The sequence below is a fragment of the Euprymna scolopes genome, chromosome 11 (genome assembly GCF_053919585.1).
Source record: "Euprymna scolopes isolate OS-2025 chromosome 11, ASM5391958v1, whole genome shotgun sequence".
Classification (NCBI taxonomy): Eukaryota; Metazoa; Mollusca; class Cephalopoda; order Sepiida; family Sepiolidae; genus Euprymna; species Euprymna scolopes.
This window is the reverse complement of record NC_136492.1, coordinates 99,239,633-99,258,748: the sequence shown is the minus strand read 5'-3', so window position 1 is coordinate 99,258,748 and position 19,116 is coordinate 99,239,633. Positions and strand designations below refer to the sequence as shown.

The 19,116-nt window shown below is 30.4% G+C and overlaps 1 protein-coding gene across 29 annotated transcripts in view; it reads left to right on the top strand.

The window, feature by feature from the left end:
* Positions 1-13,060, top strand: part of LOC145287978 (muscleblind-like protein 1) — a 200,651-nt gene extending 187,591 nt beyond the window's left edge. For 19 of the 29 annotated variants that reach the window (XM_080135964.1, XM_080135965.1, XM_080135973.1 and 16 more), the window contains one exon: positions 3,035-3,376. In XM_080135964.1, the coding sequence (XP_079992090.1) occupies positions 3,035-3,156 (122 nt within the window). In that variant the 3' untranslated portion in view covers positions 3,157-3,376. Of the gene's footprint in view, positions 1-3,034; positions 3,377-10,746; positions 10,832-12,531 lie in introns of those variants that run through there. The other 10 variants (XR_013869243.1, XR_013869248.1, XR_013869247.1 and 7 more) reach the window with 1 other exon arrangement.
* The last annotated feature ends 6,056 nt before the right edge of the window (positions 13,061-19,116 follow it).

The window sequence follows — 19,116 nt, the reverse complement described above, 5'->3', positions numbered from 1 at the left end:
AGTACTACTACATTCAAATCTTTTTATTAAATGTTCATGTTTGCACTTTTGTGAAACTACTGCAAAGTTTGTATTTTCTGCATATTTTAACTCCTCTACACTGTTGCTTCCATAACCAAAGAATCTTTGATATTTATTGTTTCAAATTCAAGGTGGCAGCACTTTATTGGTTTCATAATCTTTTTGCCAATTTTAAATTGTCTGTCACTTTAACCCGTTATTCTATCAGTTTGTTTTCTAAAACATTTTCTTGTTGGATTACTTATTTGCCCAATTTTGAATTCTAATCCAAAGAATTTGAAAGATGTTTTATTTGTAATATTGATTTTTTTTGTTTTTGTATAACAATTTTTTTTTCAAACTGATTCAATAGTTTTCATGTAAGATTCTTTTGTTAACAACATTCAGGCAAAGACAATATTTTTTTTGTTTTGTTTATTTTTGCTTTATTCGTATTAATCTTTTTAACATCAACAGTTTACTAATACACTGATTAAGAATATGATTACATCACACTGAAAGGACTTTTTCATTAGAGCAGATAGGACTATAAGACTGACAATATTTTGTTAACTTTGATGGCATTTAATAGACATTCATAGTTGTCCACTTTTACAGAATAGCTACACTATGGTTTGGCATAATAAAATGTGTCCACCATATAGCTGTTGTCACTTTTAACCTTTTATTCAGTTTTCATGATTTTCTATATAGAATTGTTGCAGATAACATGCTTGAGACATTGTTGCTGCCAATATTCATTAAATGAAAATTTCTATGATCATTGACAAAATTTTATTGAACCAAGATTGGTGCATTCTAAGTGCAACTGTAGCATGAAAAAAGTAAAAGTGCAAATTAGACCTTCATAAGTGCCAATGTAGATTTTCTTGAATTGTCAATTTACACATTGGCTATGGCCATATGTGCATTTTGATACAGTATCATGCATGTCTCTACTGGTATAAATATAAGGTCACTTAGTGCATTCAGAATGATGCTATTCAGTGATTGGTTAATATTTCCTTTATGCAAATGATTGTTATCTCTAGATGAGAGCAAAAGATGTAGATCTAGTAAAAAGTATCTCTTGGGAGTATTCTTACATCCCACCCATTTTCTTAGTCTCGAATAGTATGCAACTATAGTTTGTCATTCTAGCAGAATTTCTTGTCTCTTATGCTCGTCAACAAGCTTTGCAAAGGTGTTTCACAACTACTTTGGCTTACGATGTTACAATCCTAAGTTGACCTTACTATTTTCTATTTAGCTGTTCAGCTCTTATTTTAATAACTTTGCATATATTGGTCAGTATATGGAATGAGCATCTGTAACTGCATTACACAACTGTACATTTCATCTTGACTAAAGTGTGCCAATTCTATTTCACATCAGTCTATGTATTTTAAAACAAAAAATGATTTCCTTGAATTTAGGCTAATTTCTATAAGATTTTATTGTATATTACTATTTTCCTGTATTTTCTGAAATTCTATTAAGTATATAGAGAGGAAAAAAATGGTTGGATTTAAATATTTGAATTTTCTTCCAGAGTATCTTTGTTTTATATCCCCACTCCATCAGTTTTCTTTTTTTTATTTTGAAAAATTGAGCTTTTAGAAAGATGTACAATTGCAAAATTGACATTTTTAATTTGGTGATCAGTTCTGTTCTCTTTTTTTAAATTCCCTTCAATAAAAAAGATTCTTGTAGTTTGTGTTTTTGGGTGTTTTAAAGATATGCATTGTGCATGTATAAATACTAGTAAGATTACATGAAAAAATTTCTTTATAATTTCACAAATGCAATGTTTAACATTTTAGATTGTTTTTAATAATTGTTCAAGTCATATTTTATACAATAAAAAACTGAAAATTTAATCTTTGAAAGAACATTTTCTATAACATTGTACTATTGTAAAAATACAAAGATTACATTGATTAACTTATAGCTTTAATAAACTAAGAATAAGTTTTAGTAAGATTGCAGAAATATATCAAAGTATACAATATAAATTTAACAAAACTGAAAGCAATTTTTGTAAAATAGCTTAACTGTTGAATAAAAGATAATCATTTATGAAATGAAATCAGAAAAATAAAACATTTGCTTGATTTATTTTTGCATCTCAAAAGATATCTTTAAACTTCACTTGACCAGATGTTAACCAGCTGTTACTTATAAACTATCAAAAACGGAAATAAACAAAATACCAAAATACCAAAATTATAACAAATTTTTTAAAACTACTATCAAAAATATTATCAAGAATGTCTTCAAAATATTATTTTGCTTTTGATAAATGACTAAAGAATACAAATTTAGTATACACTATTACAAAAATATATTAAATCTACCATGTTGAAATCTCTAGTATTTTCAAGATTATAGCCATATATAATAGGCTGTTTTAAAAATTCAATTTTAAAACTAAAAACAACTCCAGAGATTATGCAGCACTTCTCAGGTACCTAAAGAGTGTATGTAGTTTTTTTTTTTTAATATTCAGCACTTATCCATTACGAGGTAGTTGCTGGAATTATAGAAAGATGAATCCTGTTTTGATTTGCACAATTTTAATAGGATTCACTTGTTGTTTCTAAATTTTGGAAAATAAACCATAAAAAAGATCATTTTTATCCAAGATTTATTTTCTCTTTCTGAACAGTTTTAAATGGATTCTTAGCTGCTGCTGTTTTGATATCATAGCAAAAATATTCTTTACTGCTGTTTAAAAACTTGTGGAATAATCTTATTTTAGATTTCATTGCATAAATGTAGATTAGGTTTTCATATTTCTTTTAGATAATTTTTATAAAATATCTAAACTCTTAACTCATTTCTTCTTGGTGCTCCTAAGTGTCTTTGAAATATGAAGTGTCCACTTGTAGTTATTGTTTTTTTTTTTTTTAAATTTAAAAAAAATTATGACAACGGCATTTTGGAATCTGCGAAAGAAAGCCTCTCTTGAAAATGTCATGTGATGGTGGTTGTCGTCGTCATCATTATGTTTTCCTCATCCTCTTCACTGCAGGTATATCTAACAGCCTGGAATATGGTGCAGGGCCTCCTCATCTGACTCCATTACCTCCATCACATCTGCCAAGTTGGCTAGTCCTCCAATCGGACAGTCTTCAGCATAACTCCCAGTCGTGAGCAGACAGTGAGGCAGGCATATCGGCCATGGCGGCGGCGGTGGCAGCGACGATGGCAGTTGGCAGCAGGCGGCAGTGGCGATGGGTGGCACCCACCATAAAAACACATGCACAAACACAGTGCCTCCCTGATGTTTGAGGGGGGCAATGGTGCTGCTGCTGCTGGTGGTGGAGGCTGCCCTTGCTGCTGTTGTTGTTGGTCGTCTTGGTGGTCGTGGCAGGTGAAACTTGTTTGTCCCCGCCTACTACCCAGCTTCGGCTCACACAATGCTCTCAGTATTTTTCTGCATTGCTACAGCTTTCCTCCTATTCCTAATTTCTCCTATTTCCTTACTTTATGATAATAAAATAATTTTGATCGTTAGATATTTTCTTTTATATTTTTAACTTTTTATTTACCTTGACCTCCATCCAAGCAGATTCACACCTGCCACTGCTTCAAAAATTATTTTTTTTTATTAAAATAACCAAAATCAATATTAACAAAGTTTTAATAAACAAAAAAAAATCAAAAAACAACTTGATTTTTTTTTTTTGCAATTAAAAAAAGACCCCCCCCCCCAAAAAAAAAACACACACACACAAAAAAAAAAACCTGATCTCAACTGCTTGTGTTGTCTGTTGCCTAACATGCAGTGTAGCCTGGTTATCCTACCATTTTTCAATTTGCTTTGAGTGTTCAGAATTTCTTAATGGACTGGTTAGAATCTTTAACTGCTACTAGTATTATTACTATTGTTTAGTGCATTTTAAAAATGTGTTAATCAAAAAACAAAGCATCCAAGGATCCTAATATTTAAAATTAATTTTCTATTTTATAGAGTCAGATCATATTGTTAATATTAATTCTTTTTTTCAAAATAATTTGTATATTTATCTTTTCCATTTTAATTTATTTTAGTGTAATTGATTTCATCATCTGTTCATAAATATTTGTATTTATGACAATATTTAATTTAAAAGCAAAAATTTTATAAATAAATTCCACGCAAAGTTGCTAATCACAGCATGAAATCATGTCTACTCTTAATTTCTTTTTTATATCATAAAATTGGACATTTGATATATTTCAAACTGAGTTTTTGAGGTTCATATTTGATATTTGTAGAAATCTTTTGCAAATTACTAAACTTCTTTTAATTATTATTTTTGTTTTAACTTTATAGTTTATAAGCATGATTTTTTTCTAAATCTTTTTTGTTATTTGAGGTTAAATATGGAAAGCTGTAGCTTTGTTGAATTGTGTGACCTCTAGTTTTCTTGGCAAGAACTACCTGTTACATCTGAAACCTGTCCTTTTAACAAGATAGTCTTTCCATTTAATTCTTTAATATCATTTTTCTATTTGATTTCTGAATCCAATATTAATATTGAGCAATCAGTTTCACTAATGCTAATGACTGCTGAAGGTGATTTTCAAATGAAATCAGTTAGCAGTTTGCAATTGCAACAAGGTTTATCTACAAATACAAAAACAACATGGGTATGTGTGTGTATATATACATATAGCATCTGTCTATATGTGTGTGTATATATATATGTGTATATATATATATATATATATACACACACAGTGTGTGTGTATGTATATACACACATGCACACACACTCCTTTTTGTTTGTTGCTTTATGTTAGCAGTCTTTGCAAAGTTTTGTTTAAAAATCTACCAGTTTGTCAGATTAAATCTATTCGATAGAACTTGTGCAACAACTTGCACGACTTTGCCCATCGTCATCGTCTGCTGCTGCTTCCCTGCCGCTTGTGTTGCATTGCAGCGCTGGCGCTATCGTCTGTATCTCGCTGCTCTGTAAGTGGTGTGGCGCACCTTCCAATGCTGCTATCATAACCGCTCCTTTGTTTGCACCACTTTTGCAATCTATTTCACAACTCTCTCTTTATAATCAGCTAATTGTTTCCATATTAAAAATGAAAATAACAAATAGCCATTATTTACAGCAACTCAACTTGATTGTCTTGCTATTCAAATACTTTTTTTAGGTATATATTTTTAAAAATTCAAATAAAAATGAATACTTCTGAAATAAAAGTCTTATTTTATGGGAATTGAGCAATCAAGTGTTCTCTTTTTATTTATCACCAAATTGATAAAGTATGTGATTGTTACTGTGTCCGTTTAACTTGCAAATCAAACATTCTCTTTTTTACTTGATTGGCAAAGACATATTTGCATTTTTCAATTTTGTAATACTGTTTTGAAAATAGCAGACAGTGTGTTTGCCTCAATTGGAGTACTTTAATTTCCTTGCTCGAACTTTAAAACCAATACGTATATCTTTCACTTTCAAAGCTGAAATGATTTGTTTAAAAATACTCATTTTTAAAATGCCTTTCACTTTGCATTATTCTTATTTTAATCGAGAATGCATTTTGCTATGATTTAACCATTTCTTATAGAAATATTTAGTTTTAATCTCCTGCTTAATGGCGATTTACTTTTATTGCAAGGGGAAAACTAGTCAGCGTCTTTGCCTGCTTTTCGATGTGTCTTCCCATCCATGTCTATAATCACACATTTGCATGTCAATAGTATTGCTCGATGTTCACTTACGTTTTTGGCAAGATTGAACTTTGTGCCATATCAACAAGGAATTCATAAATGAAAATCATTTATACATCTTTTCTATCGCTAACTTTTTAATTGAAATCTCGTTTATATTATTTCTCCTGTCTTGATTTCATGTAACTATCTTAGAATTACAATCAGCCATAAAGATATAAATCAATTCTTTTTGTTTTTTAATTTGGGATGCAAAGAAATAGGAATATGACTCAATTTTTGTAAGTTTTGCTGTAACCGAAAGACATTTCATTTCAAAGAATGATTTTTGTCACATTTTGAGAAAAACATTTGATGCCAATGTGATAGTTTCAAATTAATAATGTTGATTTTACAAATTTAGGAATTAATCGTCAAATTGTATGTATTCCAATATGAAGAATATGTTTTTTTATTATTATTTTCTAAATAATTGCAACCATGCTGTGGACATTAAAGATTTTGTTTTATTACTTTATAAAGCTGAATTTATTTTAAAGTGTGTGGCATTTTATAATACCATACATGTATCCAATGGGCAAAAATATGATGCCCCCCCCTCCCCCGATTTGTAGCTTGAAAAAGTAGACCCGTTTTTAGCGATTGTAGATGCGTTCACATTCAGATTGTATTAAACTTTCTTTTATATTTAGAAAAGTACAACTGCTTTTATATCGGTAATTCATGATTAATTTCAAGGATTGTGTACTTTACATTTTCTTACAACTGTTCTGTAAACTTGAAAAAATATTTTATATGTATGCTATGCCCAAGAAGTGAAAATTAACCTGAACCCAGCCATTTTATTTCATTGAACTCATTTGAAAGCTTAATTCTTTGGTTATTGTTTATTTTTATTTTTAAGTTTCTAATACATTTTGTTGAATGGATAAACACTTCATTTAATAGCATGTCACAATCGCTGCATTTAAACAAATCCTTTTTCTAATTTCAATTTTAGCCAACATATACGTCATTCTATTCGAAGCTGTTTCTTTCTTTCAGATTTAATCCGAAAATGTCACATTCTCAACACTGTAAAATTTGTTAAATTGTTCTCCTCACAATTGTTTAACTATTATGTCTACAAATTAAATCTATTAAATGATATTCATTTCAAGAACAAAAAAGTAACCATTAATTAACTATCTTTAAAAATGATAGAACATGTTGAAATAATAAATCTGATATGATTTTATTTATTGAAATTTATAACAAAAGACTACAATAAATGCTGTTATACTGTTTCATTTTACTCTTGTGTCATATGCTTCCCTCTGCCAAGGTGAAGTTTTAGATTGTGTCTTTTTGTGCACAGTGTATGATTCATAATGCTGGACTTGTTTTCACCAAATTTGGTCAAAATATCTGTTATTTTCTAATTTAGAACTGATTAAATTTGGAGATGTCAAAGACAAGATGAAAATCAGTTTTGAGGCTGTTCATCATAGTGACTCACTACTTGACCCATATTGTATCCAATGAAGTCTGTAACTATAACCATGAAATTTCAGTTGAGGTCAAAGTTTTGAAAGGATTACTATTTGTGATTTTTCCAAATTTGATGTGTGGATCAGATGCTCTTTAATAACAGTAACCGTCATGCAAAATTTCAACCTAGGCAGATAAATATTTTTTAATTATCAACATTTTCATCGTCAGAATATCTCATGCAATATGGAGAAGACCCAAATACAACTTTGGCTCATTCTTATATTGTCAAGCAGAGGTATGCAGTCTTGCGACTTATGTTCTTATTTGGTTTACGTTTCTCTTTGACATTGAGGTCAGTTTTTTCTTAGTTTTAACTACAATGTTTCCATTGAAGGAAACTTAAAACTTTCTGGAAAGCAATTATCAAAAACTGGCTTTTTTCCCACCTATTTTTCCTTACCTTTCTATTGCTTTATTAGCATTTGGAAAGTTGCTTAAATGATTCCAGAAATATTGTAACCAACTTTTTAGTTGCTTCAACATCCTGCTAATCTTTATGGCTTTATTATTTGAAAAGAAGCTGTACCTTAATTTTTATATCATTGATAATTTTACATTCACACTATAACCTTGGGATGTTGAGGTCAAAGACATAGTGAAAGTAATAATTACATGTCTTTTTTAAGATCTTACAAGGTTTAATTGCTTCCATTGCTTTATTGACTGATAAATGTTTTTTTTTCTGATAAGCTTTTTTACCATTTTTGCTTTGCCTTTTTAATTGCCATAACAAAATCCATTCAACTTTTGGGATTAAAATCTCTTTCTACATCCATTCGAGCAACTAAATACTTATGATGCAATATTTTTAGCTAGAAATTGATATGATCGACGGCTGTTTATTAATGACTGTATTCATTTTCTCTAATTATTCAGATAAATATTTTTCTAATTATATGTTGAGTTTAATATTTAAAAGAAAAACCATTATTTGGCTTGCTTAGTTGTTTCTGAATTCCAAAAACTTTAAGAATTTTTATTTTCTTTTGTTATTTTACAAACATCCTCTCACTCCTCATTTAAGTAATTTAAAATCTTTAGTTTTTAATACTTTTTGAAGTAGTAATAATATGCATGATGGAATAAATAAGCATTCTTTCCAAAAGTAATTAAACAAATTAGAAAACTTAAATTGCAGTTATTTTTAGCGAGAAATTGATACGATTGATGGTTGTTTGTTACTGAATCCATTTTGAAAAAAAAAAAAAAATTTGTGTTAAAAACGAAAATCTACTTTGTCTTGAAAGAAACTTAAAAAAATTTATGATTTGTACAAAATCAATCAGCAGCAGCCAAAAAAAAGATCATTGCAGATTTTTACAGAGTTGCTTTATAAGAATCTGGATTATTTACATTATTTTTTTTTTTTTCTTTTGATTTTGTTTTTCTTCCAATTATTGTTTTCATCAACATTGATATCAACGCTTTTACGACATTGATGAAGACAATGGTCAGAATTAAAACAATATCCCTCCTCATCCCAAAAAGAATCAGGATGTTTGCTTATCGCAATAAACAAATGAGGATTTGCTATTCATCTCTTCTTTCATGCCTTGACCCACTCCTGTGCACAAATTGTACCACTCTGCATGCAACCTGTGCTTCATCTGCACTTAAAAACCACTGTTACCGCCTGCTGCTGTTACTTCGGGCTGCTGCTGCTGCTGCTGCTGCTGCTGTCACCTCCTACTACTACTACCTCTACCGCTGACCCTTCTTCCTCTTTGACTGCCATGAAAAACCCAACAGTGCCGATGATCGTCAATCCCAACCAACCTACATTGATGGCCAATGCCAACAACAACACCACCATCACCACTGCCAGCACCACCACCTCCTCGCTTTCCACTAATGCTGCTAGTGTTAATTACTCTGATGAGAACAACCAGGTAGTAGAGTGCTATCTCCAGTCTTATTAATCCTGCTGTTCATATCGTTTACAACATTTTGCTTTATGTTCCTCGTAGTTGCATCCAAATCTTAAAACAGACTTTGATTTTTTTTCCAATATTCTTTCCAGTTCCAATCATTTTTAGTTTTATACTTCTTTCTTTGTTCCATAAAGTGTGCAACAATTTCTTATGTTTATCTTTTTTGTCTTCTATGTGGATCTTTAAGTTATGTTTTTAGTTTTTAGATTAGTTTATTTGATTTGTAAATGATCTCGTTATTTTTGGTCTTCTATAAAACACCCTTCTTTTTAATCTTTACAATGACTTCCGTTCATTTCTCTCCAGAAATCTTGAATGGTAAAAAGTAAAAGAATGAACCCGTACTCGATTTTGAAAAAAGACCAGTGTTTAGAATCGTGCTTTGTATTGAGAACTCCTGGTTAAAGAAAAACCTCATTTCACTCAAGCAATCTTAATTTTGTAGACTCGAAAGAAGTTTGTGAATATTTATTTCATTTTGTGTTTATATCATTTAAGTTTGAATGAATAAAAATTCTTGCAGAATGTCATTTGATGGAATCTTGCCTATCAAAATTCAAAATTTTTTACCACTTTTCCATGCGTTTGCTTTGTATTGATTTTGCTCTCTTCATTTTGTGAAGGATTTCATGTTTACATAGAGAAGCATGTCTAAACAACTTAACAAACTTTTTTTTGTTTTTGCATATGCATAATAAGCAGATTGTTGCATGTTTGAAAAGAATTTTGATTTTTTTTTTACATAATCAATTCTTCAATTTCAGAGCTGCTATTTGTTAGGTTAATTTTAGTTTTGGAAAAAAAATTGGTTAAAATTCTTTCTTGGGCAATTTTGTTTTGTTTATGTCTTTTCTATTCCACATTCATTTTCTAAGAATAATAATAATAAAAAAATTAAGTAGTCAACTTTTTTCTTAAGAAGATTAATGCTTGTATTTATACTAGAAAAAGCATGACCTATTGGGCCACATTGTTTAATCAGAAAAAAATGAGTTTGAGTAAGCAGTCAAAAAAAAAAAAAAACTAGAAAAAATAAAGACAAAATTCAAAATTAGTCTTTCTGTTTGCTATACAAATCAGAGGTATATCTCTCCTTATCTGGGCAACTTTTATATTATTCTTAGTTATTATCACCTGTAGTAAGGATTCAACCCCCAGATGATTATCATTAAGAACTGATTGTAACCAATGCTGCCATGATTCCATGTGGACGCTTTATTCAACAGATTCTAGATTAGTCTCTTCATTTTTATCATCTACTTTGGCATCCTTTAGTATTCTTGGATACACATGAATCAGTGATTAAACATACAATGCAAATATTATTTCAAAGATCTTATTTGTTTTTTACCAGGTTTTATTTTTGTTTTAAAAATAGAAATTAAATTGATATTTATTTTTCTAGCTTCAAATTCTAAAACTTTTAATTAATGTGACCTAAAATTGAAGCAGTTCATATGTATTCTTATGTACCACACATTTGAATTTATATGTAATTTTAATAAATTTTATTATTTACTATTAAAGCAAGGTGAACTGAGTTTGTGAATGTTCTTGCTTTTTCAATGATATATCATTTTAATATTATTTTTTCTTTTTCTTTTTAAGTTGCTGGACACCCTCCGAGTGTGCCGCGATTTTAAGTCTAGCCAATGTAACAGGCCACAATGCAAGTTTGTGCATTTGTTGGAGGGTAAGTGTTTTTTTTTTTTTTTTTTTTAAACTGTATTTGAGAGAGGATATGGGGGGGGGGCTTGCATTCCATCATATGTTCTATGATAACTACATGCATTGCAATTTTTATGAGGCATTTTCAAATGAAAATTACTTGAGAATAAACTTTGTAATTAACATTCTTTGTTCTTACTTATTCTCTATTACATATTGCATGAGAATTTCCAATGAATATTTCTATTTTATGTTATTATTCAGACATTTGATGATTACTAACCTATCAACTTTGCTTTAAAATGTTTAAAATGGTATTTGTGTAATTTGGAGAGACAAAAATATAAATAACACATGTCCACTAACTAGTACTACTTACCTGCTAGTATTATTTTTATTTCAGTTATGTTTTGCTTTTTCATTTTTTATAAACTATGAACACCCCCTTCCTTTATTTAAATTAAATTAAAAAAACAGAAATGCATTCTGAGGGATTTAAGTTTTTATTTTATGCCAGGCCGCTGGAAAAATGGTCGGATCCTTCTATCGATCCAGTAGATATCTCACTGCTGATGCAATTCTCTATCTATATAAGAGCCAGATACGTCCAAGGATGGAATACTGTTGCCACATATGGGCAGGAGCTGCTAGAAATGACTTGTCCTGCATTGATAGGGTTCAAAATAGACTTCGTGGCCTGGTGGGAGATGTCCTTTTCTCTTTGCTGCAACCTCTATCTCACAGAAGAGATGTTGCGAGTTTGTCTCTGCTTTATCGTTATTTTCATGGAAAGTGTTCAACTGAGCTTCAATCTATGGTCCCCCCTCGCCAAACTTTCACAAGAAACACTAGACTAGCTGAAAACACTATCAATAATTCCCCCCACTCTTTATCTGTGCCTAAACCTAAACATAGATTCCATGATCAAAGCTTCTTTCTTTGAACTGCACGCCTGTGGAATTGTCTTCCGTTTTCCTGCTTTCCAGCTGTCTATAATATGGTTGTCTTCAAGTCCAACGTGAACAAGTTTCTGATGAGCCGTTCCACTTAAGTTAACAAATTTACCGAACTTCCATTATTATTGATTACTATATTGTCCTTTTGACTACTCTACACTCTTTAACCGTTATCCTTGAATGGCCGATCGGCTTTGATAAGTGGTGACGCCTATGTAAAAAAAAAAAAAAAAAAAAATTACATTTTTTTTTCAATAAATATTTGATTATCAATTTTATGTTTATACAAGAAGTACACATGGCTCTTCCTTGGACATTTTTTCAGGAGCTTTTGATTCGATACTTCATCTTTTTTGCCATTGATCAGTGAAGGAGAAATCTTTCCAAACTAAAACAATTTTTATTTTTGTCATAATCCAGAGTTCACTTTTTGGCGAGATGGATTTTCCCCACCTTATAAACTGATCATATATCTAACTCTGTCCTTGTAAGCAGCTAAGTAAATAGGGACACAAGAATTATGCATGAAGTTCTCATAATTTTAATTGATTAACTCGGCAAATTACATACTTGAAGTGTTTGTGAGATAATTTTGATTTCTGTGCAACGTTAAATGATCCGACTCTTGTCAAAAGATCCTAAAAACATTAGCATTTTTTTTTATTTACTCTTGTTTTGAGTTTTTAACCTTTGATACAAATAGAAATAAATTAGGGCGAATTATCTTGTTTTTTGCTTTAAATTTCTATGATTTATTTATTTTTTTCAGAGTATGTTGAAGTGACGGATGGCAAGGTGACTGTGTGCCGTGATTCAGTCAAAGGAAAATGCCGCCGTCAACTGTGCAAGTACTATCACATCCCTGTCATACTGCCTGTCCCTGCTGCTCCAGCTTTGGGCAGTTGAGTGGCATCAGCAGCAGCCGACTATTACTACTGTAACTACCATAACTACACTTCACTCCTACTACTACTACTACTACTATTTCTTCAATGGACAGTGTTGTTCTCATTGACATCAGCAGCACTACAATCGCCATTGTCAGATTTTGGCATGTTGGACTCTGCTACATTGTCATTCAACCATTGGTAGTGCCAATACTGACAGGACAACTTCTCATCCGGCCAACCACCATGGACCTAGACCCTACCTTCTCTTTAAAAAACAAAAAACGAAAAGAAAAAAACAACAAAAACATTTTAAAAAACTACCTTTGATGGTACCAGTTATTGTTTTTATTTTATTATTTTTTTAATTTATTTTAAAAAATTATTTTCAATATTATTTTATACTTCCAATGGCTTTTTGGTTATATATGGCCCTCCACCCTAATTCATTTTTCTTTTTCTCATTATTTTACCATCATTCATTTCAGTTGATGATTTTTTTTTCACTTCTCTTTAATGTGAAATGAAGGCTTGATATGGGAGCAACATTGCTAAACAAAGCAAATTAGATTCCAAAGAAGAACTCTCTGGCAGGAAATCATTTAAATTCTTTAGTCTAAATTTCCTGACATCTTATGTCAAATAGAAATCCTGAATCCATGTTAGATCTTCTATTGTGCACAAATAGAGCTGTGTCTATTGGTTCAATAGTAAACAACTTACCTGATCGTCCCTGTGTGTGCGACCACTCGGCAAGGCTCTAGGTGCCTCTGCACATGTTGTTCTCATCTTAAACAAATTTCACTTTTATTATTTCTTAAATCATAACTGAAAAAAAGGAGACTTTACTAAAAAAAATTTCGTTGTGTATATTTTTCTTTTTAAATCAATTTTAAATTTTTATGTAAAAAAACAAAAGAAAGCATATTTTTAAAAAGAATTTTAAATATATAATCTAAAAAAATAGTGTAAGGGTTCATAAAGTTGAATTAGAATTAAAATCACAGACTCTATAAATAAATTAACTGATTTTTTCTATTTTCTGTTCCTTCCGCTGAATCATATATCTGTTTGAAAACTTAACTCTAGAGGTCCCATACCTAACTGGCAGCAACCCTGACCTTAGGCCTTTTTGAGCTGCTTGGCCTCTGTCTCACTTTTGTCTCTGTCTCACAAACGCATGGCTGTGAGGAAATGGTAGCCTTATACTTGGATTCTTGTTTCTATATCTTAGAAGACAGCTTATCCGTCTCCTACCTTCTCTCACGAGTCACCTTCTTTCTGCCTCCAAACGTCATTTACCCCGGTCAATGCCTACTCCCACATCTTTTCTCCCAGCCTCAAGTTTTTTTCCATCCACAATTTAAAATCATATTGATCTTATAAACAAGACTAGTGGGCAACTCCTGATCACTGCTAAGTATGGGATCATGTGGCACCATTTCAATTTCCCTGATCGTTTTGTGAGACCAAGACAATGTGGGGCCGTTGAAGGAGCTAGCTAGCGTTTATCCATATATCTCTTTGTGTGTCTGAGGATATCTGTATGTGTGTGTCTCGTGCAGATGAGAATGTGTGTGTGTCTCGTGCATACACAACTTTTCTCTATCTCTCTTCTTTTGTATGCGTGTATGATATGTAAATCCTATATATTAAAAATAAATAATAAAAAAATAAAACCATTTTCAAAATGAACACAAAACACCCCTTGCTTCAATATGACTGCCTTGAAAATATCGTGAAAGCTGGAATATCTTGGTGCAACTTGAAGAGAAGCTTATTTTTCTCGTTTTAGTTTTAGTTTTAAACAATTAATAATTGAGTAAAAATGAGCATTTAACTTAGTCTAAAAGTGATGATGCATTTCCTTTTTTTTCTTAATTTACGAATACTGTCTAATGATTTGTGCATGCATAGTTTCTTTTGAAATGAAAACTGTGTGCAGTTATAAATATCTGAAATCGTATCGCTATTCTCCTTTCTTTGCTAAATATCCTTTAAGTATAGAATCAACATTTTAAATATCCTTTAAGTATAGAATCAACATCTAGAACCATAATACAATCCTTACCAAAATCCTATACATTATTTAGTTAATATCATACTTTTTTCTTGCTTTTTCTTTTTCTAACTTTTTTTATTATAATATACAGTAACCATCATTTTGTGCCTCCATAAAACTATCTAAATATCTCCAAGCTCTATTCATTTCTTTTTAATATTAGATATGAACAAAATATGTAGAAAGAATCTTGTTAATACATTATTTCTAATCTGTTTTAACTTGATATTCATCGTGTTAAGACAATTTATATTTGATATGGAACTGTTATAATTGCATATGCATCATTGCTGTATGTTACGTGGGGTGGGTGGAAGAGAGGGAAATAGTCTTGAAGATTTGCTTTTCTATAAAATCAAAGGAAATTATAAACCAATGTTGCATTATCATTTTAAGAAAGATAAGAAAAAATGTATCTGATTTGATCTCATTAATACTTTAAAATTGTTTGATCGGCTTCCATTTCTATACTACTGGTCTGCTTTATTCAAATGGTTTTCCTTGAATTTGCAGGCTCTCTATATAAACTAATAATGAAAGCTGCAATTAACTATGGCTACTGTGGTAGCCAGTGGTCATTTATCATGCATATACAGCATATGAGTGGTACAGTATGTTGACTACTCTTCTATATAAAGCAAGCTGGCTCTGATGTGCTTCAATTGGCACATAAAGTCCATTTGTAATATACCCCTTCTCTTTTTTTGTTCTCATAAATATATAGGAAAAAATAAACATAATTTATTATTACTACAAATAATTATGACTGCTACCATAATCAATATTTTTATATACTATTATGATTCTAAATATTTTTTTTTATTAAACTTTTTTTTTCATCTTTTTTTTTTGTTTTATTTACTTTTTTACCTGTAAACATCAGCTGAGATTTTCAATTCCTCTGCGTTCAGAGATCCAAGTCATTAAATATAAGTTTGTGGTATAAAGTGGACCCAGCAATAGAATGACAATTAGTACATTTAATTTTCTTTGTGGCTGAAATGTAAATCATAGTCTGCAATTCTTTTCTGATGGACACTTTTTCAGCCCTTGTTTGAAAAGTGTGCTGTGTGTATTATGATTTACAATTTTTGGGAACAGGAACAAGCATGAAGCCTTTAAAGTTCTTCAACACTTTATAAGCTTTGATGTGAACAATTACAGATTGAGTAGAATTGAAAATATATGGTTTGTTGTAAAACTTAAAAAAAAAAATGTATACAAGAAAAAACCTTGTTTATCCATTTTAGTTATTGTATGTAGTTTTTTATGTGATAAATCATTTTGGAATCTCAGTTGAATAGGATCAAATCTGTTCACATAATCAGTTTGATGTAAATTGTGTGTTTTGCCCAAAATATTGTAGCATTGGTTTCGGTAAATGTTTTGTGTGCAAGCTAAGTATATTTATCTGTTTATTATGACAACTTGTTATATAGATTTCAGATAGATGTAGATAACAGCTCATCAAACTACTTTTCATCCCTCCAGCATGTAATTGCAACTATAAACTGTCCCCCTCACACTGGGCCACAAATTTATATCTGATTACGTTAACCTGTGCACTAAAATGTACAGAAAAATTGGAAACCTGCCAGTTGACCCTTTACACAGGGTAATATATCCATTATTTGTTTCAAGTTTTTCCTCTTCCTACGAGAAATTACTATAACTGAAAAACTAACAAAACGTGTCTAGCACCATAAAAAAAACATAGTCTCCAATCCCTGTTAAACCATGTACAAATATATTGTGGATTTCCTATTATTATTATTATTATTATTATTAATATTATTATTTTATTATTTCAAAGTCTTGCCTCTAAATATCATGTCACATAGATATTTGCAGGAATCACAGACATCAATCTATTTCTCCGTCCATCAACTCTTTCAAACATACAAAATTACATTGGCTGCTGCACCAATAAAAATACTTTTTTAAAATTAAGCCAAAAAAGTAATCTTTCATTTTTAATTAGTGAAGAGCAACACTTTTTTCCCAGTTTATTTTACTTGATTGCTTGTACACGTTTTTTTTTTTTTAAATCCTATTTTGATTTTTTTCTTTATATTTGCTCTTTTCATAACTTTCAAAACTAATTTCTCTTTAATTTCTCACTTCTGCTAAGTTTGTTTTTAGAATACTAATTTTGATGAACTCTTCTCAAAAAGAAAAAAAAAACATTCCCTCCTGTCTCAAATGCATGAATCAAATTGTTGAGAAATGGTCTGACCTCTGACCCATCTAACGCGAATACATTACACACATGCACACATTTAAATACATTCTATTTCTTTCCATAAAGCAATACCTGCTTCTAACTTAGGATATATCTGAACAATATCTTGGCTAAAAGAAAAAGTATTTTTAAAGAAAATCAAGTGTTCAATTGTAAATAAGTAGAATTTAAAAAAAATCTCTCTTCCTTTTCAATTCTATTTTGTTGATGTCCGCCTAATTTTTTTTATTTGTTTTATCTTTACCTTTTCTCTCCCTCCATTTCTCTTTTCTGTGGCCCATGTATTTTCCTTCCATTCTTAATTAATTTGCTAGGTCAACAAAAACATCTCTGCCACTGACAGCAATGAATGTTTGTTGTTGGAGGCTTTTACTGTGTTATTGATAACTTTTTTGCAGCTGCATTCTTTATAATACAGACTAAAAAAAAAGCCATCCAGTTTACTACTGCTACTGCAAGCCCACCTTGATTTTGGAGTGATATATCACTGTCCATATTATGGTACCAAAATGGGATACATGCATATATTTTATCTTGGGGGTAGGTGTGCAGGTTTTGGTGAAATAAAGACATTCATAATAAACTGAAAACATTTTTAAAATACTTTTTCACAACTGCTTACACCTACCACCCCCTCCTCCAAATTATGGATTTGTATTTTTTTTCTTATGATTATTTTTATTTATTTTAATTTTTTTTTATTTTAGAAGTTATGGGGTATGTATATGGTTGGAAATATTGGAATTTTCATACAATGATATTTAATATTTTTGAATTTGATAAAAAACAAAAACAAAAAATAATCTTAAAAAAAAAATCTGATGATGAACCATTGTTAAAGGTGTCGTCGGCCGTGTTACTCTTATATAATAGATATGACTCGCCATATAATAGCATTTGTGATATTTTACAGACATCCAAATTGTAGTATCTGTAGGTTTTAGACTGTTGTGGTGGAACGTTATCTCTGCCTTGTTTCTTGTCAGTCCAAAGCAGCCGCACTCTTTTATGTTGCATTTTCCTTCCTCTCGCCATTCTTTGCGCAGGCACCGATTGAGCAATGGTATGAAAAAAAAAAAAAAGTAACACTATAAGAATTTTTGAAAATAATAAAACTATTTTGGATTTTAAAAAGAAAAAAAACAAAGTTTTCTCCTAAAAGTGCTTCTCTAAAATAGCACACATCGTACACTTTTTCTTGGCAAAATTTTGTTGCAAAATAAAATTTAGCAAATTATTGTCTATTTATGACATATATACTAGTAAAGAAAAAAAAAAACAAACTAGTTTCACTATTTAAGAAAAAGAATTTTTTATTTATTTATATTCTAGTAACATTTTATTTTATATTAGATCCTCCTAAATGAGTGTGTGCATGTGTGTGGAATGAACAATTAAAAAAAAAAAAATGTTATCAGTGATATATAATTTTTTTAATGCTCCCCTCCATAATACTGCTGGTGACTGCCATTCACATTGTGAAATATGGCTTCTATATTTTCCAGCTGTCATTGAAAGGTCCATGTAGCCTCATTCTTTGACCCTTCCCCCACTTTATGCTGCCGTCCCATTGACGCTGAATTGAAAAGAAACTCATCCCTACATGTCCTGATCACATATGCTACACTAACTCTGGTTATAAATAATTGCTAAATATTGAAAGCAGATTTCTTATGAAGCAGCGAATTTTTTTCTTCCTGACTTTTTATATGTGGTGATGCCAACGATCATAAGAAAGTGTATTAATGAATTTATATCTGCAAGAAAAAAGGACACCTTTTGCACAAATGCATTATAAGATTTGGTACAGAAATTTTTAGAACTTCAATTATTTCCATAATTCTATATTATTTCAAACTGTCTCATTAATCAACCAAAATCATTTGATTCTTTTTATTTTTTTTTTATATCTAATTTAGCTTCTATGGTTTGTTAATATTAATGCATACTTAAACTGTGTTTTCAAATCTCACAGGCATTCACTTGTGATAATAGTATCACCTATATAAGGCCTTATTGTTTCCTAAAAAGTATGTGAATAGAATGTGCTGTTTGTGATCATATTACTTTTAAGCTTTATTCCTATAATTGATAGCAACTTAAATGAAAGAAATAGGTTTTAGATGCACTCAAATGAATCAAAGGGTTTATCTATTTTGCCAT